Source organism: Episyrphus balteatus, chromosome 1 (genome assembly GCF_945859705.1).
Source record: "Episyrphus balteatus chromosome 1, idEpiBalt1.1, whole genome shotgun sequence".
Taxonomy (NCBI): domain Eukaryota; kingdom Metazoa; phylum Arthropoda; class Insecta; order Diptera; family Syrphidae; genus Episyrphus; species Episyrphus balteatus.
Window position 1 is genome coordinate 154,636,935 of NC_079134.1, and position 15,388 is coordinate 154,652,322.

Genomic DNA, 15,388 nt, shown 5'->3' on the forward strand with positions numbered 1-15,388 from the left:
AACAACAAAATATATGGATTGAAATTTTACAATGGTCTTGCACTTTTGCTATACCCTAACCCTATTGCAAAATAAAAATACAATGGTGTAAATTTTTTTTTGACAGATGGCAGCTCGCCGTCGCGTGTCGTCAATGATGAACAATTTATCTTTTTTATTCTTATTCTTTTTTATTTTGTTTCTTTTGATGTAATTTGTGAAAATAAATTAACCCGACACAACAAAGAATGAAATTATAAAAAAATTGAAAAAAAAAAAGAAGAAGCGTCGGTGGAAAGACAACTCCGTAAAAAAAAAGAGTGAAGCTGATATAAATCATATCATGGATTCCATTCAATATTTACTATAGATAAGAAGAGGTGCGTTCAATATCTATTGTAAAAAAAATGAAATTTTACACTTTTACTAGGCCTGTTGCACCAGATCGTGAATACCCCTAGTGTTTTTGTGCAGTCTGAAAAGAAATGAAAAGAAAATTCTGATTAAAAAATGAAAAAAAATGCAGTCAAAATTAGTCAAGATGGCCAAATGGGACTCACTTTATGGGAACTCACTTTATGATATTAATCACTGAACGCTGCCCTTACATGTTCAGCTCTAAAAAATAGTTTGAGAAGCTCTGGCGGAAAAATGCCACTGTCAAAAAATAACATCAATTTTTTTTTGTACAGAAAAAAGCTTGGTTGATTTTTTTAATGCCCCCTGAAAAAAATATACACCAAATTTTAAAATAATATTTTCGTCTTGAAAAAGGAATGTTTTCTACAATTTAAACTGCAAATAAACTAATTTAAAACAATGGATGATATAAAAACTAAAAGTTTAAACGAAAAAGCAACTATTTCCAGTGCAATTGGTTCTCCAAAACACGAGGACGAGTGTAAACCATCGGGTGCTGCAAGTACTGACAACGGCAACAAAAAAACAGACACCGTCGATGATATAAATTCTGCGCAAGATAAACAAGATGCCGCCGCCGATTTAACCGAAGCATCGACAGATGGTGAAGATTTTTTATTGCGAGTAGAATCAAGTGATTTCGATAGTGAAACATTTGAAGATGCTGTTGATGGGGAAGCTATTGCTTCTAAAGAAAAAGTTGATGCTAAATCAGCAACTTCAAAGAAATCTGAGACTTTATTCTCAGACATTGAAAGCTCCGATGATAGCATTGCTTATGAATCGCAAGAGAAATCAGATGTTAAATCTGTCGACAAGAAAACCACTTTAGCTCCAGTTTTGGAGAAAGATTTGTCAGAAGAAAAGAAAACAATTGAACCTGAGTTTGATCCCGTTGAATCGGATGAGGAATTTTTTGAAGATCCTCCTTTGCCAGAGAGAATAGGACAACTTTCTCAAGAAAGTATATCCTCAAAGAGTTTGGAAGGAGAAGAAAGAAATTCGACTCCGTTGATTGATGAAGAAGTTGGTAAGTCGGAAGAACTTAATTTAGATACTGAAGAAAACACACGTGAATCTAATCCAGAACCAGATGAAAGTTTGGATTTACTGGTAGAAAGTTCAGTTGAATTAGAAGACACAATAGTGTCGGAGTCAATAGATTCTTCTAATTTGAATAATGAGATGAGCACTGAAATCGTAACAGGCAAAGTTTTGGAAGAAGAAGGGTCTGAAACTGTCGGTGATGAAAGGAATAGTCCGAATTCACCGAATTCCTTATTGCTTGAGGTGGAAAAAGAGAAATCTTCAACAATTGAATCAGATTCACTGGAAAAAGTTATTGCCACCTCCGAAGCAAGCATTCTACCCAAAGTAGCTCCTAGAAGCCTTTCCCCGGATAAAAATACAGAGAAAAAAGAAACTCTGGCAAATGGTAAGAACATTTAATCATTCATAGTTTTTTATAAGTTTTGGTTAAGATTCCGTAGAGATTCTGTTTAAGGTCGGGAGATTCAGAACATCGACATTGGCCATTTCCAAACACCTTTTTGGGGTCGTTATTATGTGTACACAAGCTGTTTTCGGGCATATTGGACTGAAAATGTGGAAGCATAATGGCTTTCCAAAATGTCCTTGCACATTTCTGCATTCATCCAATTCAGCTTATTTCCACAATTTAACGACCCTAAAAATACCAGGAGGTAAGTAAAAACTTTTTAGAAATGGCCAATGTCGATATTCTAGAGTGACCACTGCAATTAGACCGAGAGCCCACAGCAAATTTTGGGAGTTAAGGTATAACCAAAATGTATGTATGCAGTTTTATAGCCTTATGCGTTCTAAAAACGAATTAAAAATTCAAAAATTTACATTCTGATAATAAGGACTGATGCTCTGTCATTTTCCCTAAGCCTCAATACCGCAATCTCGGAGATGCGGCAAATATTAATCTAGATATATATGGTTTTTTATCTAACCATATCAGCTCTCTTATTGGAGAGTTTTGAATTCAAAATAACAAACAAAAAATTAAACATAAAAGTCTCCAAAACAAAGCCGCTTATAAAGCTTATATTTTGAGTTCTATTGATCGCTTCGTCAATATCGATGTCTTCAGGCTTAGGGGAAATGACAGAGCATCAGTTCCTGTATAAAGAATTTGAAATAGTGTCAATTTAGCCTACTTATGTATATGAATTGGAAAACTCACATTTTTCAACCCCCTGAAAACAATATAAAGCCGCGAATTAATACTGCCAGACTTTTGACTTCGTTGTTTGAAAGCATAAGGCTACAAAACTGCATACTCACATTTTGGTTATACCTCCACTCCCAAAATTTTCTGTGGGCTCTTAGACTAAATCTCCAGACCTCAAAACCATAGAAAATATATAGGATTTTGTATATCGAAAGATAAGAAAGCGAAAGCACTCAAATTGCAGAGATCTGATGGAGCAAATTCGATTAGAATAGGAACATTTACCATCAAATTTATGAGAGTAGTTTTTTATTAGTTTAAATTAATAAAATATTAACGAAAACTATAATAAAAATATTATAATAAATCATTATACTTTATTGTTTTTTTTACATATTTGCATTTTTTTGCTGGGCTAAAAACGCATATCTATTTAGGTAAACTTTTGACTAAATAATTGTCTTGTAGTAAGATATTCCACAAATCGACTCTGTTTAATTAAAATAAAACATTTTCAATATTGTATGCGAAATTTGGTAGTATTACGACGTAAAATAACTTAGTTCTGGTTTAAAACTGTTTTCACCTCTTTCGTTTGCATTTTTTTTTTTGCTCGGTACGAGTACATTAGAGTGACCGCAACTTCCATAGAAAAAAATTTTTGTAGAATTTTTTTCGGGGGAACCCCATAAAATGTTCCGCCTTTGCAGATTTTTAGATAGCCAAAATTTCAGCTCTATTGGATAAGTCTAAATGGTGCCGACACTCGCTCAAAGTATCAAAAATCTCTGTTTTTTCACTGTTTTTCGCAGAAAATTAGCTCTAGCTTCCAAACAGAGGGGGTTATTTTCACTTTTTATATATTAAATTAAAGGTAGTGTTGTTACACATAACTCAGATGCTAAAATTACTAATAAAAAAAATATTGTCATCAATTTAAATTTTCAGTACTTACCTCAAAAAGAGCTGAGGTGCAAACTCGATTTAAAATGAAACTTTCTACGTATGTTATAGAAAGGTATCTAATCGAAATGCTTCTCGTATAATATATAATAATATATAATAATTTTATCAACAATAATAATATATAGTAATTTTATCAACAATAGAGGCACAGAGTAAAATTGACTGAAAAAAAAACAAAAAGGGCACCCATTGAAAGGGATTGAACCTGCCATGTTTTTTTTTTTTATGGAAAAAAAAAAAAATAAAATGCAGTTGTAAAATACATATTTGTTCTTTTTTTATGAAGTTTAAGCTTCACGAGTCGTTTCGTTGGTAGTTCAATAATTTTATTAAAATAAACTCGCGCTTTTTGCTAATTTTAGTTTTTATGTAAAATAAATTAACTTAAAATAAAATGTGAGTATTAATTCTGTTGCGTTTTTGTTTTCATATTAAAAGAAGTTTTAACAATTTTAAGTATTTTCAGCCGATTGAAAATAGACACAAGTTTTTTCAAAGCACCTCCAAATCTTTTGCCCGGAAACCCGCATTTTAAAGAAGGCTTTAAAAAAGTGCAATCACTTAAAGTCGTAAATGACATGACAGAAAGAGGAGTCAAATTAATAACCAATTTTAATAACCTTTTAACTAAAGATGAGGAACAAAAACAATATGTACTTCAAGTAGTCGGTGAGTGCCGAAAATTGTATCCTGATGCTTCCAAAACTACTTTAAGTAAATCTTTTGACACATTTTTTTAGTAATTACTTCATTAGTTATGTATTAGAAATGTAATGGGGACTTTTCACGAGTCGATTTTTTCCGTGCGGTGAAGATTTTCGACTCGTGTGAACGTAATTCGCAGGCGACTAAAGTGACAATCACTATAGACAAATCCTAGTCGAACGACATATCGTGCGGCTAAAATCGTGAATAGTAGGCATAAGACGATAATATTTTTTTTTGTTTTTTTTTAGAAATCTGTTAAATGTTTCATTTTTTAGTTAAAACAGTTAAAAAAAAAGTTTCATTTTAAATCGAGTTTGCCCTATACACATATGTTCCGAATTCAGTACAAAAATGGTGCCAAGTGCCATTTTGATAAAAAAGATAAAAAAAATAGTATTTTATTCATGGATACTTATTTGGTTGATGACCTATCTATCAAGTCGTTGCCTAAGTATGTGGGCATTGATTCTTACATTTCAAAGCTTATTTTCGTTTCGTCTGGTGTTTTAAAACTTTGGTCTGATGTTGTTCCTCGAATTTATAAATGACTTGCCCGATATGATTCGAAATTCAACAAGTCTGATGTTCGCCGACGACTAAAAATTTCTTAGTTGTATAAACAATCCAACGGATTGTTTACTTCTCCAAGAAGATATCAGTTACCTAAATGGTTGAAAACCAATCACTTTCAATGTTTTTTTATTTAGTTGTCGTCAGCCAGCGATTGTTTACAATAATTAGCGCATATCATTCTTTTGATAGAGTTTCGATAAAAAAAGATCTTGGAGTTATTATTTACTCCAAATTTAGCTTAGTCAGTCACATCGAAATTATGGCAAATTGCATGCTTTTGTCTACCAAAATTATGTACTTCTGAATTAATGATCCCTATACATCAATTCTAAGATATTGCTGCATTTAACAAAAAAAATTCACCAGATGACTAAAAACTCGAAATGACTCGAACTAATGCACGGAATAAACCTATAACGAAAATAGAGTATCAGGAAGCACAATAATGCCTAAATTTTATATATTTTAACTTATAAATGAGTAGAAATAAGTTTTGTTTTGTGAAGTCTTGGATTGAATCTTTGTAGAGTTGATTTTATAATTGAATCATTTATTTGCAAAACATGATAAGTCCACTTTTTTTCAAAATTCGTTTTTTTGACTAAATTTGTACTCCAGGGATAACCACGTCTGTCTTTAAAATATGAAGTATCTACTCCATCTACATCCGATTTTACAGCTACGCGAAATATTTTTTTACTATAAAAAACAGAATAAGTCCCGGACTTATCATCTTTTGAAAATAAACAACAGCTTCTTTTTGTGTAAATGGTTTATTAGATTAATGGCTGAAAATCTTAAGTTTAAAGCTACTTTAAAGTTAAATAAGCAGTCCGGACATTGTATTTTATTCTCAAATACAATTTTTTGATAGACTGGGGCTAAAAGCAAAATTGCATATCCATTTAAAAACTAATTTCACATCCGTTTATTTTCAAAGTATGATAAGTCCAAAAGAGTTTTTATTTTTTATCTTTTGAGCTATCGCTCCAAAAATTAAAAACGAAACGGTATTTTGTAGCTAGGCAAGAGTTCTACTGAATATATTTATTATAAATTTTTCTACGCATATCAAAAGAAAATAGAACGTTTTTTTCTTCTCCTGAAAAATTTAAAATCATGGACTTATCATGTTTTGCAAATAAATGATTCAATTAAAGTCTTTAATCTCCAAATGAATTCTTTTTGCATTAGAATTCTTATATAACAAACAATTTTTGGATTTTTTTTTGTAAATTATTGAAGCCGTTTTTAAAAAAACTATTTTTTGTTTTTAAAAATTTTTCAAAAAAAAAAAAAAAAATTGATTTGCCGTTTTGAAGAAATTATTTATCCACATGTATTTAAACAAAAGTTCAAGTAAATCCAGAAATCAGTTTAAATGAGTCTGTTCAAAAATTTTCATTGAAATCGGTGAAGTTGTAAGTCAGAAATAAAGAAAACAGAAGAAAACGGTTTATTGACATGTATCGTTTATAACTGCTCGAAAAATATATTTTCGTTTATGTTGAATCGGGCTTTTTTGGTCACTTCCTTATATATGCAAATAAAAATCTTTATTTCATACTTTTTCCCTACGTTTCGTCGTAAAAAGGGAAAAAGTATGAAATAAAGACTTATATTTGCATATAGAAGGTCCTCATACTCAGTTTTTGAGAACCAAAATTAACAAATTAGAAAAGTTAGTTATTTGAAAATTTGCCGAAATTAAGGGCATTTTCATTTTCACTTTAAAATCACGTCATTTGCAAGTACCTATTAAAAGTTTTTGATAAAAATATTGAAATATATTTGTTTTTTTTCTTTTAAGATGATTCTGAGACGACCACAACAAGTTCTACAATTCTCGAAGATAAAAACATTTCCTCGTCACCTCTCCCCGAAACAATAGAAACTGATATTGAGATGACAGAGGATTTAATCTTAAAAGATGATGAAAAAATCGAAGTAAATGACTCAATTGCTTCAGTGGAAGAACCAATGCAAATTGATGAAACAATTTTGGAAGTAAGTGATGCTTCAGAAATGGAAACAAATGAAGATGATATACAGATAGAAAAATATGACGAAATTTTAAATCAAGATGAATTACAAAAGTCAATCGAAAAAGAAATAGTCGAGGAACAAAAAATAATAGATGAGCCTTCTAAAGAAAATGAAAAAGTTTCGACTTCTGCAGAAAATATTTCAGATAATGAGGAAGAATTTAATAAATCAATTGAAAAAGAACCAACAGAATCGTCTGAAATTGAAGTGAAAGAGTCCGAGGAAAATTCCGTGACTACAAAGCTCGATGAAGTAGTCGAAGAAGAAAACAAATCAGAAGAGAATTTAAAAGAAATAGAGTCTCATTGTGATTTAATTGAAGATCTTCCAATGATTGATTCCGAAGCAATAAGATCGGACAATGTTCTTGAAGCTTCGAAGAAACTAACTACTGATGATATAAAAGAAATTGAATCCACTGAAAAAGAAATTCTTGAAAAATTCGATGAAGAAGTCACAGAATCGCTGGAAAAGTCAAATGATGGTGAGAAAACACAGATTGAAGCTTCTGATGAAATTGAAAAGTTACCAGAAATTACAACAGATTCCCTTGATGAACATAAAACAGCTGAAAAAATTACAGATTCCAATAAAACGACCACAGAAATAGATGAGGAAGAAGCAGAAACTTCAAAGGTAACACAAAGTACAGTGCCTGATAAAACATCTCCGGAAGTCACGAAGAAGATATTGGAGACATCTGAGCAAGTAATCGAAAAAGAAGCAGAATCAACTGAAAAAATTGAATCTTCGAAAGAAATAGAAGAATCAGCCGGAAAGGCAATCGAGTCTGTTAAAGATCAAAAATCTTCCAAAGAAATTGTCAAAATTGTTGAGGAACCAACATCAGAGAAAGAAGAAGCTCCTCAACAAGTTGTTGATACATCAGAGAAACCAATTACACCAACAAACAAAGTAGGAACTGTAAGTGAAACAGTGGACTTAATTGATTTATCAGACGAAGAAACTCCAGCAAATGACACTGAAAAGTCTCCAAAACCAGTAGAAGAAGAAGAATCTAAAAAACATGATAAACCTAAAACGATCGAAGAACAAGCACTTCCCAGATCAAAAGAAACTACAGATTCTAAAGAACCGGAAAAAGTCAAGGTGACTGAAGAAGTTATTAGTTCGAATATTGAAACCTTGTCAGAAGACATAGAAATCCCCGAAGTCACAACAGAAGTTCTTGTAGAAAAAGTTGTTGAAGTGGCAGCATCACTTGAAAGTTCAAAATCCAAGGAAGAAAATCAAGATGCAAATAAATCATCTTCAAATGAAGATCCTGAAATTATTGAAATTGATGATGACGATGATGATCCTCCGCCAGAAGAGAAAAAGTTAGAAGAAAGTTCAAACAAAGAAGAAACGATTACATCATCATCAACATCCGAGAAAGAATTAAGTGAAAAGAAAAACGAAAATGAAACAACAAAGACAACTGAAAGAAAAGAATCAAATGATGATGATATTCCCATGGAAATTGATGAAGAACTTACAAATCATCAACCATCTCAGATACCAGTAGAAAAACCACTAGAAGATAAATCTTCAGATCAAGATACCAACAAAGTTGAAGAATCTGCTGATGATTCAAAAAAGATCGATCAAGAAAATACTTCAGTTCAAGTTCTGGACGATGATGAAGAACCACTCCTAATGATTGATACTTCACACAAAGAAGACAACGACAATGAGAGTATCATGGACAATGAAACAGCCACATCAGCACCATCAACTGATTCGAGTAGTGAAGGTTCTTTGGAAATATTCTATGACAAAGAATGTGTCAACTATGAGTGCAAACGGGGAACTAAGAACTTTTATCGGGCAACAGTGTTTGCTCTGAATTATTTCAAAATATCAAAGAAACGCACTAAGACACAGTTTGTTTGTGAGGATTGTTATGATCGAGCTTTAGGATCATATGAGGTGGGTTGGACACATAATTAGAATAAGTTCTTTGATAAATGTGGTTTTTCTTTTTAGGAATTGTGTAAAACTCTGAAGCAGAAACAGCCTCTTTTGCATGGAACAACATTTAAAACTCAGGAATTTGTAGAAATTATTGATAGTAGTGACGAGGAAGAGAGTGATGCTGGAGGAGACAAAATTAAAGGTGAGTGACAGGTAAAAACCCTGTCAATAAGATACAAACTTTATTTCACAAAATTTCAGATGAAAACACTCTACCCAAGGAGAGCATTGAAATGCTTGAAGCTGAACTTGAAGGTGCAATTCGCAAAGTCATGCACAATGTTGACATTCAAAAACAACTCTCATGGACAAAGCAAATATTACAACAACGTCTTACGAATCTTCAAGAAGATTCCGATTTTGTCTCTGACCAGTTACGTGCTCTCCAAAGAAAAGCCGATCATATGCATAATTCTCTGTATCAGTGTCCAAAAATTAAACTTCGTCAATTGACACCTTTGGATTTGAACAGTGGTCGAATGTATAATCCAGAATCTGATAATGCCTCAAATGTAAGTTTTCAATAAAAAAACAAAAGAAAGGTAACAAAATCATAATGAAAATTAGAAATCTGTTCAACAGATGCCACCGCCAGGAGAAATTGTTCGTACGCCAATTTGTGTGAATGAACAATATTATGCTGTAAAGACCAAAGCTATTGCTAGTTGGGTACCATGCAAAGTAATAGAAGAAGTTGAAGGTTATCCAAGTGGTTACAATCCAACGAAAACTTATAAAATTCGATTTACAAAACTTGCAAAGTATCCAATGTTTAAGACAGTTTATGCTAAACATATGGCATATTATGATCCGCCAAGTGTTAGATTGCCAATTGGTAAGGAAAACTGAATATTTCTTTTAAAAATAAGATTAAAAACAATTTTTCAATAGGATCTCGTGTAATTGCATATTTTGATGCGACATCTCTGTCAAGAGGAAAAGAGAAAATGCTTATTCCAAGTGCATTTTATCCAGGTATTATTGCAGAACCACTTAAACAAAGCAATAAATTCAGGTATATTTCTTTGAAAAACACTATTAAATTCCAAATAACCATGAACTAAATGTTTTTCTAAACAGATACTTGGTGTTCTATGATGATGGTTATTTCCAGTATGTAAATCACAAAGATGTACGTTTAGTTTGTCAAGCTTCAGAAAATGTATGGGAAGATGTACATCATCAATCTCGTGAATTTATTCACAATTATTTGACACAATATGCTGTAAATAGACCAATGGTACAAACTCAAAAAGGTCAGAGTATGTTGGTCGATTATAATGGCAAATGGATTTATGCTCGTGTCATTGATGTCGATTGTAGTTTGGTACAAATGTTGTTCGAGGGACAAAGTCGATCCGAATGGATATATCGTGGATCAACTCGTTTGGGACCTGTTTATAAGGAATCGAATAATCATCCACAAAAGAATACGCTTAATGCTACAAGAAGGGTAAGTTATTATTATTATTATTAATTTTTTTTTTAAGAAAAAGTTGAAATTCAAGCTGGCTGATTACAGCATCTTTTGTCATTGATTATATGCAACATTTCAAGCAACATTCTTTTTGAATAATATTGCTCCGTTTGTAAAATGTTCATGTTATCGAAATCTGATGTATGACTCTCTTGGATAAAATCTAGAGCAAGAGCTGCCTTTTGTGCACTCCCGTTGCTTAAGTTAGATTTGTGTCCAGAAAATTGTTTTTTCAACTTTTGTTTTGAGGTGCCTATATACATATATATACTCCATTGCATGTTGTCCCATTCACTCCTAAGCGGCTAAACCGCTTATTAATTTTTTCCATCAAATCTTTTGTTCTTGGTGTTGGTTAATATTTTAATTCTCAGAGAATTAACCGATCTGAAAGTTACTTTCGTTTTTGTTTTGTTTCAAATAGATACTTTATTGATGCATCTTGTTCTCATATACCAACTGTTCTCTTTGTTTTTCATCATTTATGTTTTGCGTTCGTATGTGTTGGTGGATTTTAATTACTTTCTCAATTGTAGGAGGAGAGTTCCTGCATAGGGTGTTTTGGATAATAATTTAATTTTTCTTTTGAATAAAACATCTTTAATGTCGAGAACAGGTTCAACAATTTTTTGTACGGTGTTGATGATTATTTACTTTAGTTGTTTCGAATGAAAATTAAAAAGTCGGCCCGATGCATTAGGCTTTTGGTAACAATCAAATATGAGTTTGTTAGGGAACCAAACAAAAATAGATAAACCTTGGGGTAAAAAGGTATTTTGTTGCAGTGAAGTACATATTTAGTAGCACAAATCAGTTTTAAAAATAGAACCCAATTTAAATCTAGTAATAAATGTTACATTAAGATAGGAGTCAAATAATTATAAAAGCCATACAATTCTTTTGGAGAAAAATGTGTTTTTTCGAGCAAGGGAAATTTAAGAGTTTAAACGTAAATTTTATAAAGTTTGTAAAACCATATTTCTGGCATTGATTTTATCGAATTTATCGTGGATTTTTCTTATTTCTAAAAAAACACCATTTTTTCCCTTAAATATTTTTAGAGAAAAAACAATACCCTTTCATTTAAGCCAAACCAAAATTTTCACTAAGTTTAAAAAATAAACAAAATCTTCGTTATGAAACCTTTCCCACTTCAGATTCAGCTCTAAAAAGGAACAAAAAACCATGTATCATATGATTATATTCAACTAAATTATTTCACCTCCAACACACACAAATAAAAAAACAATGAAAAATCAAAAAATAAAATAAACATGACTCATTATTATATTTTACCAATGATTTTGCTTCTTAGCTGTTTGGAATTATATTTTGAAAGCATTTTATTCCTTTTAAAATTTAAATCAACAGGAAATTCACTTTATTTACTTATCCAAAACAAATAATATGCCGCATTTGCACGACTTTTTCTTCTCTTTGCACTTCGTCTCTTTTACTCTCTTTTCTCTGACTGTTTTCTCTTATTTCTGAGTTGCTTAAAATTATTTACATCTGAAAAAAAAACTCCCACAAAACAACAACTGGAACACTTTTGCTTCCGAGCATCAGTACTAAGTTTTAAGCACTGAGCCATAGTTGGCAGAATGAGGGTAGTTGTTTAAATTTGAATTTCATTCTGATTTTTTTGTAATATTGTTAATATAGAAGTTTCAACCCAAAATGCTAGTATTTTTTGTTTCTTTTCTATATCTTTGTATTTATAGCGCACAGAGCCCTTTATTCGCTACATTAACGGAGATGATTCATCATCATCACAACAAGCACAAGAATCCCAACAAGCCCAGCCGAAAGCTACTGGAAGCAGTGAAATTCGTTCAGTTGCAAAGAAGAGTGTTAGTCGAGTTGATAATTCAAATAATAACAACAACACTCCCAGCAATAGCAATGCTGCACAACAACCAGTGCCAACGGTGCGTCATTTAAATAATTCAGTAATATTTGTCGATGATGATAATAAACCTAAAGGAAAGGTAAGAGTTCTTACAAATGAATTATTTTCGAAGAACTTTGTTTTTATCAATTTCCAATTTTTATAGGTTGTCTACTACACAGCAAGAAAGAACTTACCACCACGTGATTATGTTCCACATATATGCAATCCAGCTTGTCCGTTCAATATTACTCACAATCTAACATTCTATAGTCCTTTGGCTAAACCATTATTATCTGGCTGGGAACGACAAGTATTTAGACAAAAGTCAAAGAAGTTTATTGTCTATCGAGGACCATGTGGTAAACGAATGCGTAATATTGAAGAACTACACAGATATCTGCGAGTCACTGACAATGAATTGAATGTGGATAACTTTGATTTCAGTCCTGATACAAATTGTTTGGCTGAATATGTTCTCGAGAAATGCCTTGTTAACAAAAAGGTAAACTTAAAAAAAGATTATCAATAACTTAAAAATCAGCTTCATGTTGTGGAGTCTTAAAAATGTATCTTACTCTTAGTCGACTTAAGATAAATCCTAGAAATTCCATTCTTTTGATTCTATTTAAACCATTATTCCATTTTTAAAGGACATCTCATGTGGCAAAGAGAAAATGCCGATTCCTTGCGTTAACTATTACGATGAATCAATGCCACCAGCATGTGAATATTCTGCTGTGCGCATACCCACAGAAGGTGTTCCCTTGAATTTGGATGAAGAATTCTTATGTGGCTGCGATTGTGAAGATGATTGTTCGGTAAGTTTAAGAAGCTTTTAATAGTTTTGAATCCCATTTAAAATATTGAACTTCCAAAGGATAAAACAAAATGTGCTTGCTGGAAACTGACTTATGCTGGAGCTAAATACGGAATGCCTAGTGTCCCCACTGAAATGGTTGGCTATCAATACAAACGATTGTATGAACATGTACCAACGGGAATTTACGAGTGCAATTCAAGGTTTGTTCTATTACAACTGGGCAACAAGGGTTTTGTTTTATTAAGTTTGATAAACTTTTCCGAAGGTTTTTGGGGTGCTCAGGTCGAATCCGTAGTTAAAAATTTTCTATCAGATCGCGTTTTCGAGATACTCCCGTTGTAAAATCTGATTAATCGATTTTTTGCTAACTCGCATCCGAAAACAGAATTTTCACGTTTTTGAGATAGTTCTGTTATAAGATTCAAATAATCAATTTTTTGCTACTTTTTAAGCTACAGTGGTCTTAAGCTTACAGAGGTTTTGTTAAGTGACAAAACAATACTTTTGGCTGTGCTAAACTCGAATCCTATCTCAAAAATATTTTATCAACTCGAATTTTTGAGATATTTTCGTTGTAAAATCTCAATTATAGATTTTTGTCTAATTTTTTAGCTACAGTGGTTTTAACAATACTTTTCATGAGGTTTCGAACTCGATATCAGAATTTTCCTATCAGCTTGGCGTTTTCGAGATATTGCCGTTATAAAATCTCAATAATCGATTTTTGACTACTTTTTAAGCTAAAGTGATTTTAAGTAAACAAAATAACACTTTTCTAAAGGTTTTGAGTGTGCTGAACTCGAAACTGAATTTTCCTATCAGCTTGCGTTTTTGAGATATTTCCGTTATAAAATCTCAATGATCGATTATTTGGTACTTTTTAATCATTTCCTTAGCACCTGTATCACCCAAACTAGAGCTAAAAAAAACTGAGGGCAGATTTAGTAATTAGTATAAAAGAGTTAAGAAACTTCATAAAACAAAAAAAAAATGCAATTTTGTTGACCATTTTACTTTTTGATTTTGAGAATATACATACGAATTCCATTTTTAGATGCAAATGCAAAGCAAATTGCGTGAATCGTGTTGTACAACAGCCTCTTCAATCAAAATTACAAGTCTTCAAGACATCAAACCGTGGTTGGGGTCTGCGGTGTATAAATGACGTGCCTCGTGGTTCTTTCATTTGTGTCTATGCTGGTCAAATGCTGACAGAACAGGTGGCCAACGAAGGTGGTCTCGATGCTGGAGATGAATATTTTGCCGAGTTGGATTATATTGAAGTAGCTGAACAGATTAAGGAAGGCTATGAATCAGATGTTCATGAACCTGAAGAAGAAGAGGTTTGGTTTTATTAACAAATATGTTTGTCTTCATCTCATTACTATTTACTTCTAGGAACTTTATAATCCTGAAAGAGATGACGATGACACTGATTTCCGGGCTTCATTATCTTTTAAAGATAAAGAATTTAATACTCGTTTAAGAGCACGAAGAAGTAATAAAAACAGTACAGATGGTGAGTGTGAATCGCAAGAAAGACAAGTGATAAGCTTTGAACCGAACAAAAATATGGACACATCAACTGAACCCAATGAAAAACCGTAAATTATTCTATCTTCTTTAAAGAAATTTTATTACATTTTTTTTATTTTTTAGAACTATTCGAAAATTGTTTGGTAAAGATGAAAGTTGTTATGTTATGGATGCCAAGGTCAGAGGGAATCTTGGAAGATATTTTAATGTAAGTTCATCAGTGAGATAATCATTAACTTTGTAGAATAATTATTTGATTTGTTTGTTTTTTTTTTTAGCATTCCTGCTCTCCAAATTTATTCGTGCAAAATGTTTTTGTTGATACTCATGACTTGAGATTCCCATGGGTGGCATTCTTTGCATCGACTCATATTAGAGCTGGCACAGAACTTACATGGAATTATAACTATGAAGTGGGCGTTGTACCCGGAAAAGTATTATATTGTCAATGTGGAGCGCCCAATTGTCGACAGCGTTTGCTTTAAAAAGTGTGTGTGTGTTTTTTTTTATATATATAAAATGTAAAGCGATTTTTCTAGGAATTAAAGGTCGAATATATATGTATTTTAGCTTGTCCATAAAAAGAAATTTGTTTTTTTTTTTAAGTTAAATGAGTGAGAATAACTGCATTTTTACAAAAGGAACACTGTTGTAGGAAGGTGGCCAGGTGAATCCTATTCTTATGCAATATTTTCTGCGTCCAATCTGAAAATGCATTTTCGAAATAATATGGACGCTCTTTTCGTACAAAGAAGTAATAATTACTTACAATTTGTGTTTAACCAGTTTTTG

General features: G+C 31.9%; 2 protein-coding genes across 3 annotated transcripts; both read left to right on the forward strand.

The window, feature by feature from the left end:
- The first annotated feature begins 657 nt into the window (after positions 1–657).
- LOC129911494 (myb-like protein V) lies at positions 658–8,301 on the forward strand. The gene is made up of 3 exons (XM_055989311.1): positions 658–1,834; positions 6,657–8,232; positions 8,292–8,301. The coding sequence occupies exons 1-3, from the start codon at positions 799–801 to the stop codon at positions 8,299–8,301; spliced, it is 2,622 nt and encodes an 873-aa protein (XP_055845286.1). The 5' UTR covers positions 658–798.
- Positions 7,680–15,188, forward strand: LOC129921172 (histone-lysine N-methyltransferase eggless). Of its 2 annotated transcripts, none has more exons than XM_056002876.1 (14): positions 7,680–8,824; positions 8,882–9,011; positions 9,071–9,381; positions 9,437–9,704; positions 9,761–9,884; positions 9,950–10,322; positions 12,071–12,337; positions 12,404–12,742; positions 12,891–13,058; positions 13,118–13,260; positions 14,115–14,403; positions 14,459–14,664; positions 14,720–14,804; positions 14,875–15,188. In XM_056002876.1, the coding sequence occupies exons 1-14, from the start codon at positions 8,369–8,371 to the stop codon at positions 15,079–15,081; spliced, it is 3,366 nt and encodes a 1,121-aa protein (XP_055858851.1). In that variant the 5' UTR covers positions 7,680–8,368; the 3' UTR covers positions 15,082–15,188. The 2 variants fall into 2 exon arrangements, with proteins under 2 accessions (XP_055858851.1, XP_055858852.1); XM_056002877.1 differs by having other exon boundaries at positions 9,452–9,704.
- Positions 15,189–15,388: the final 200 nt, after the last annotated feature.

Bases quoted from the DNA above. Each gene is read 5' to 3' on its own strand.
- LOC129911494 (XM_055989311.1), top strand. From the start codon at position 799: ATGGATGATATAAAAACTAAAAGTTTAAACGAAAAAGCAACTATTTCC. The intron at 1,835-6,656 runs GTAAGAACATTT...TTTTCTTTTAAG, and splicing joins AAAAGAAACTCTGGCAAATG to ATGATTCTGAGACGACCACA.
- LOC129921172 (XM_056002876.1), top strand. From the start codon at position 8,369: ATGGAAATTGATGAAGAACTTACAAATCATCAACCATCTCAGATACCA. The intron at 9,382-9,436 runs GTAAGTTTTCAA...AATGAAAATTAG, and splicing joins AATCTGATAATGCCTCAAAT to AAATCTGTTCAACAGATGCC. The intron at 14,805-14,874 runs GTAAGTTCATCA...TTTTTTTTTTAG, and splicing joins ATCTTGGAAGATATTTTAAT to CATTCCTGCTCTCCAAATTT.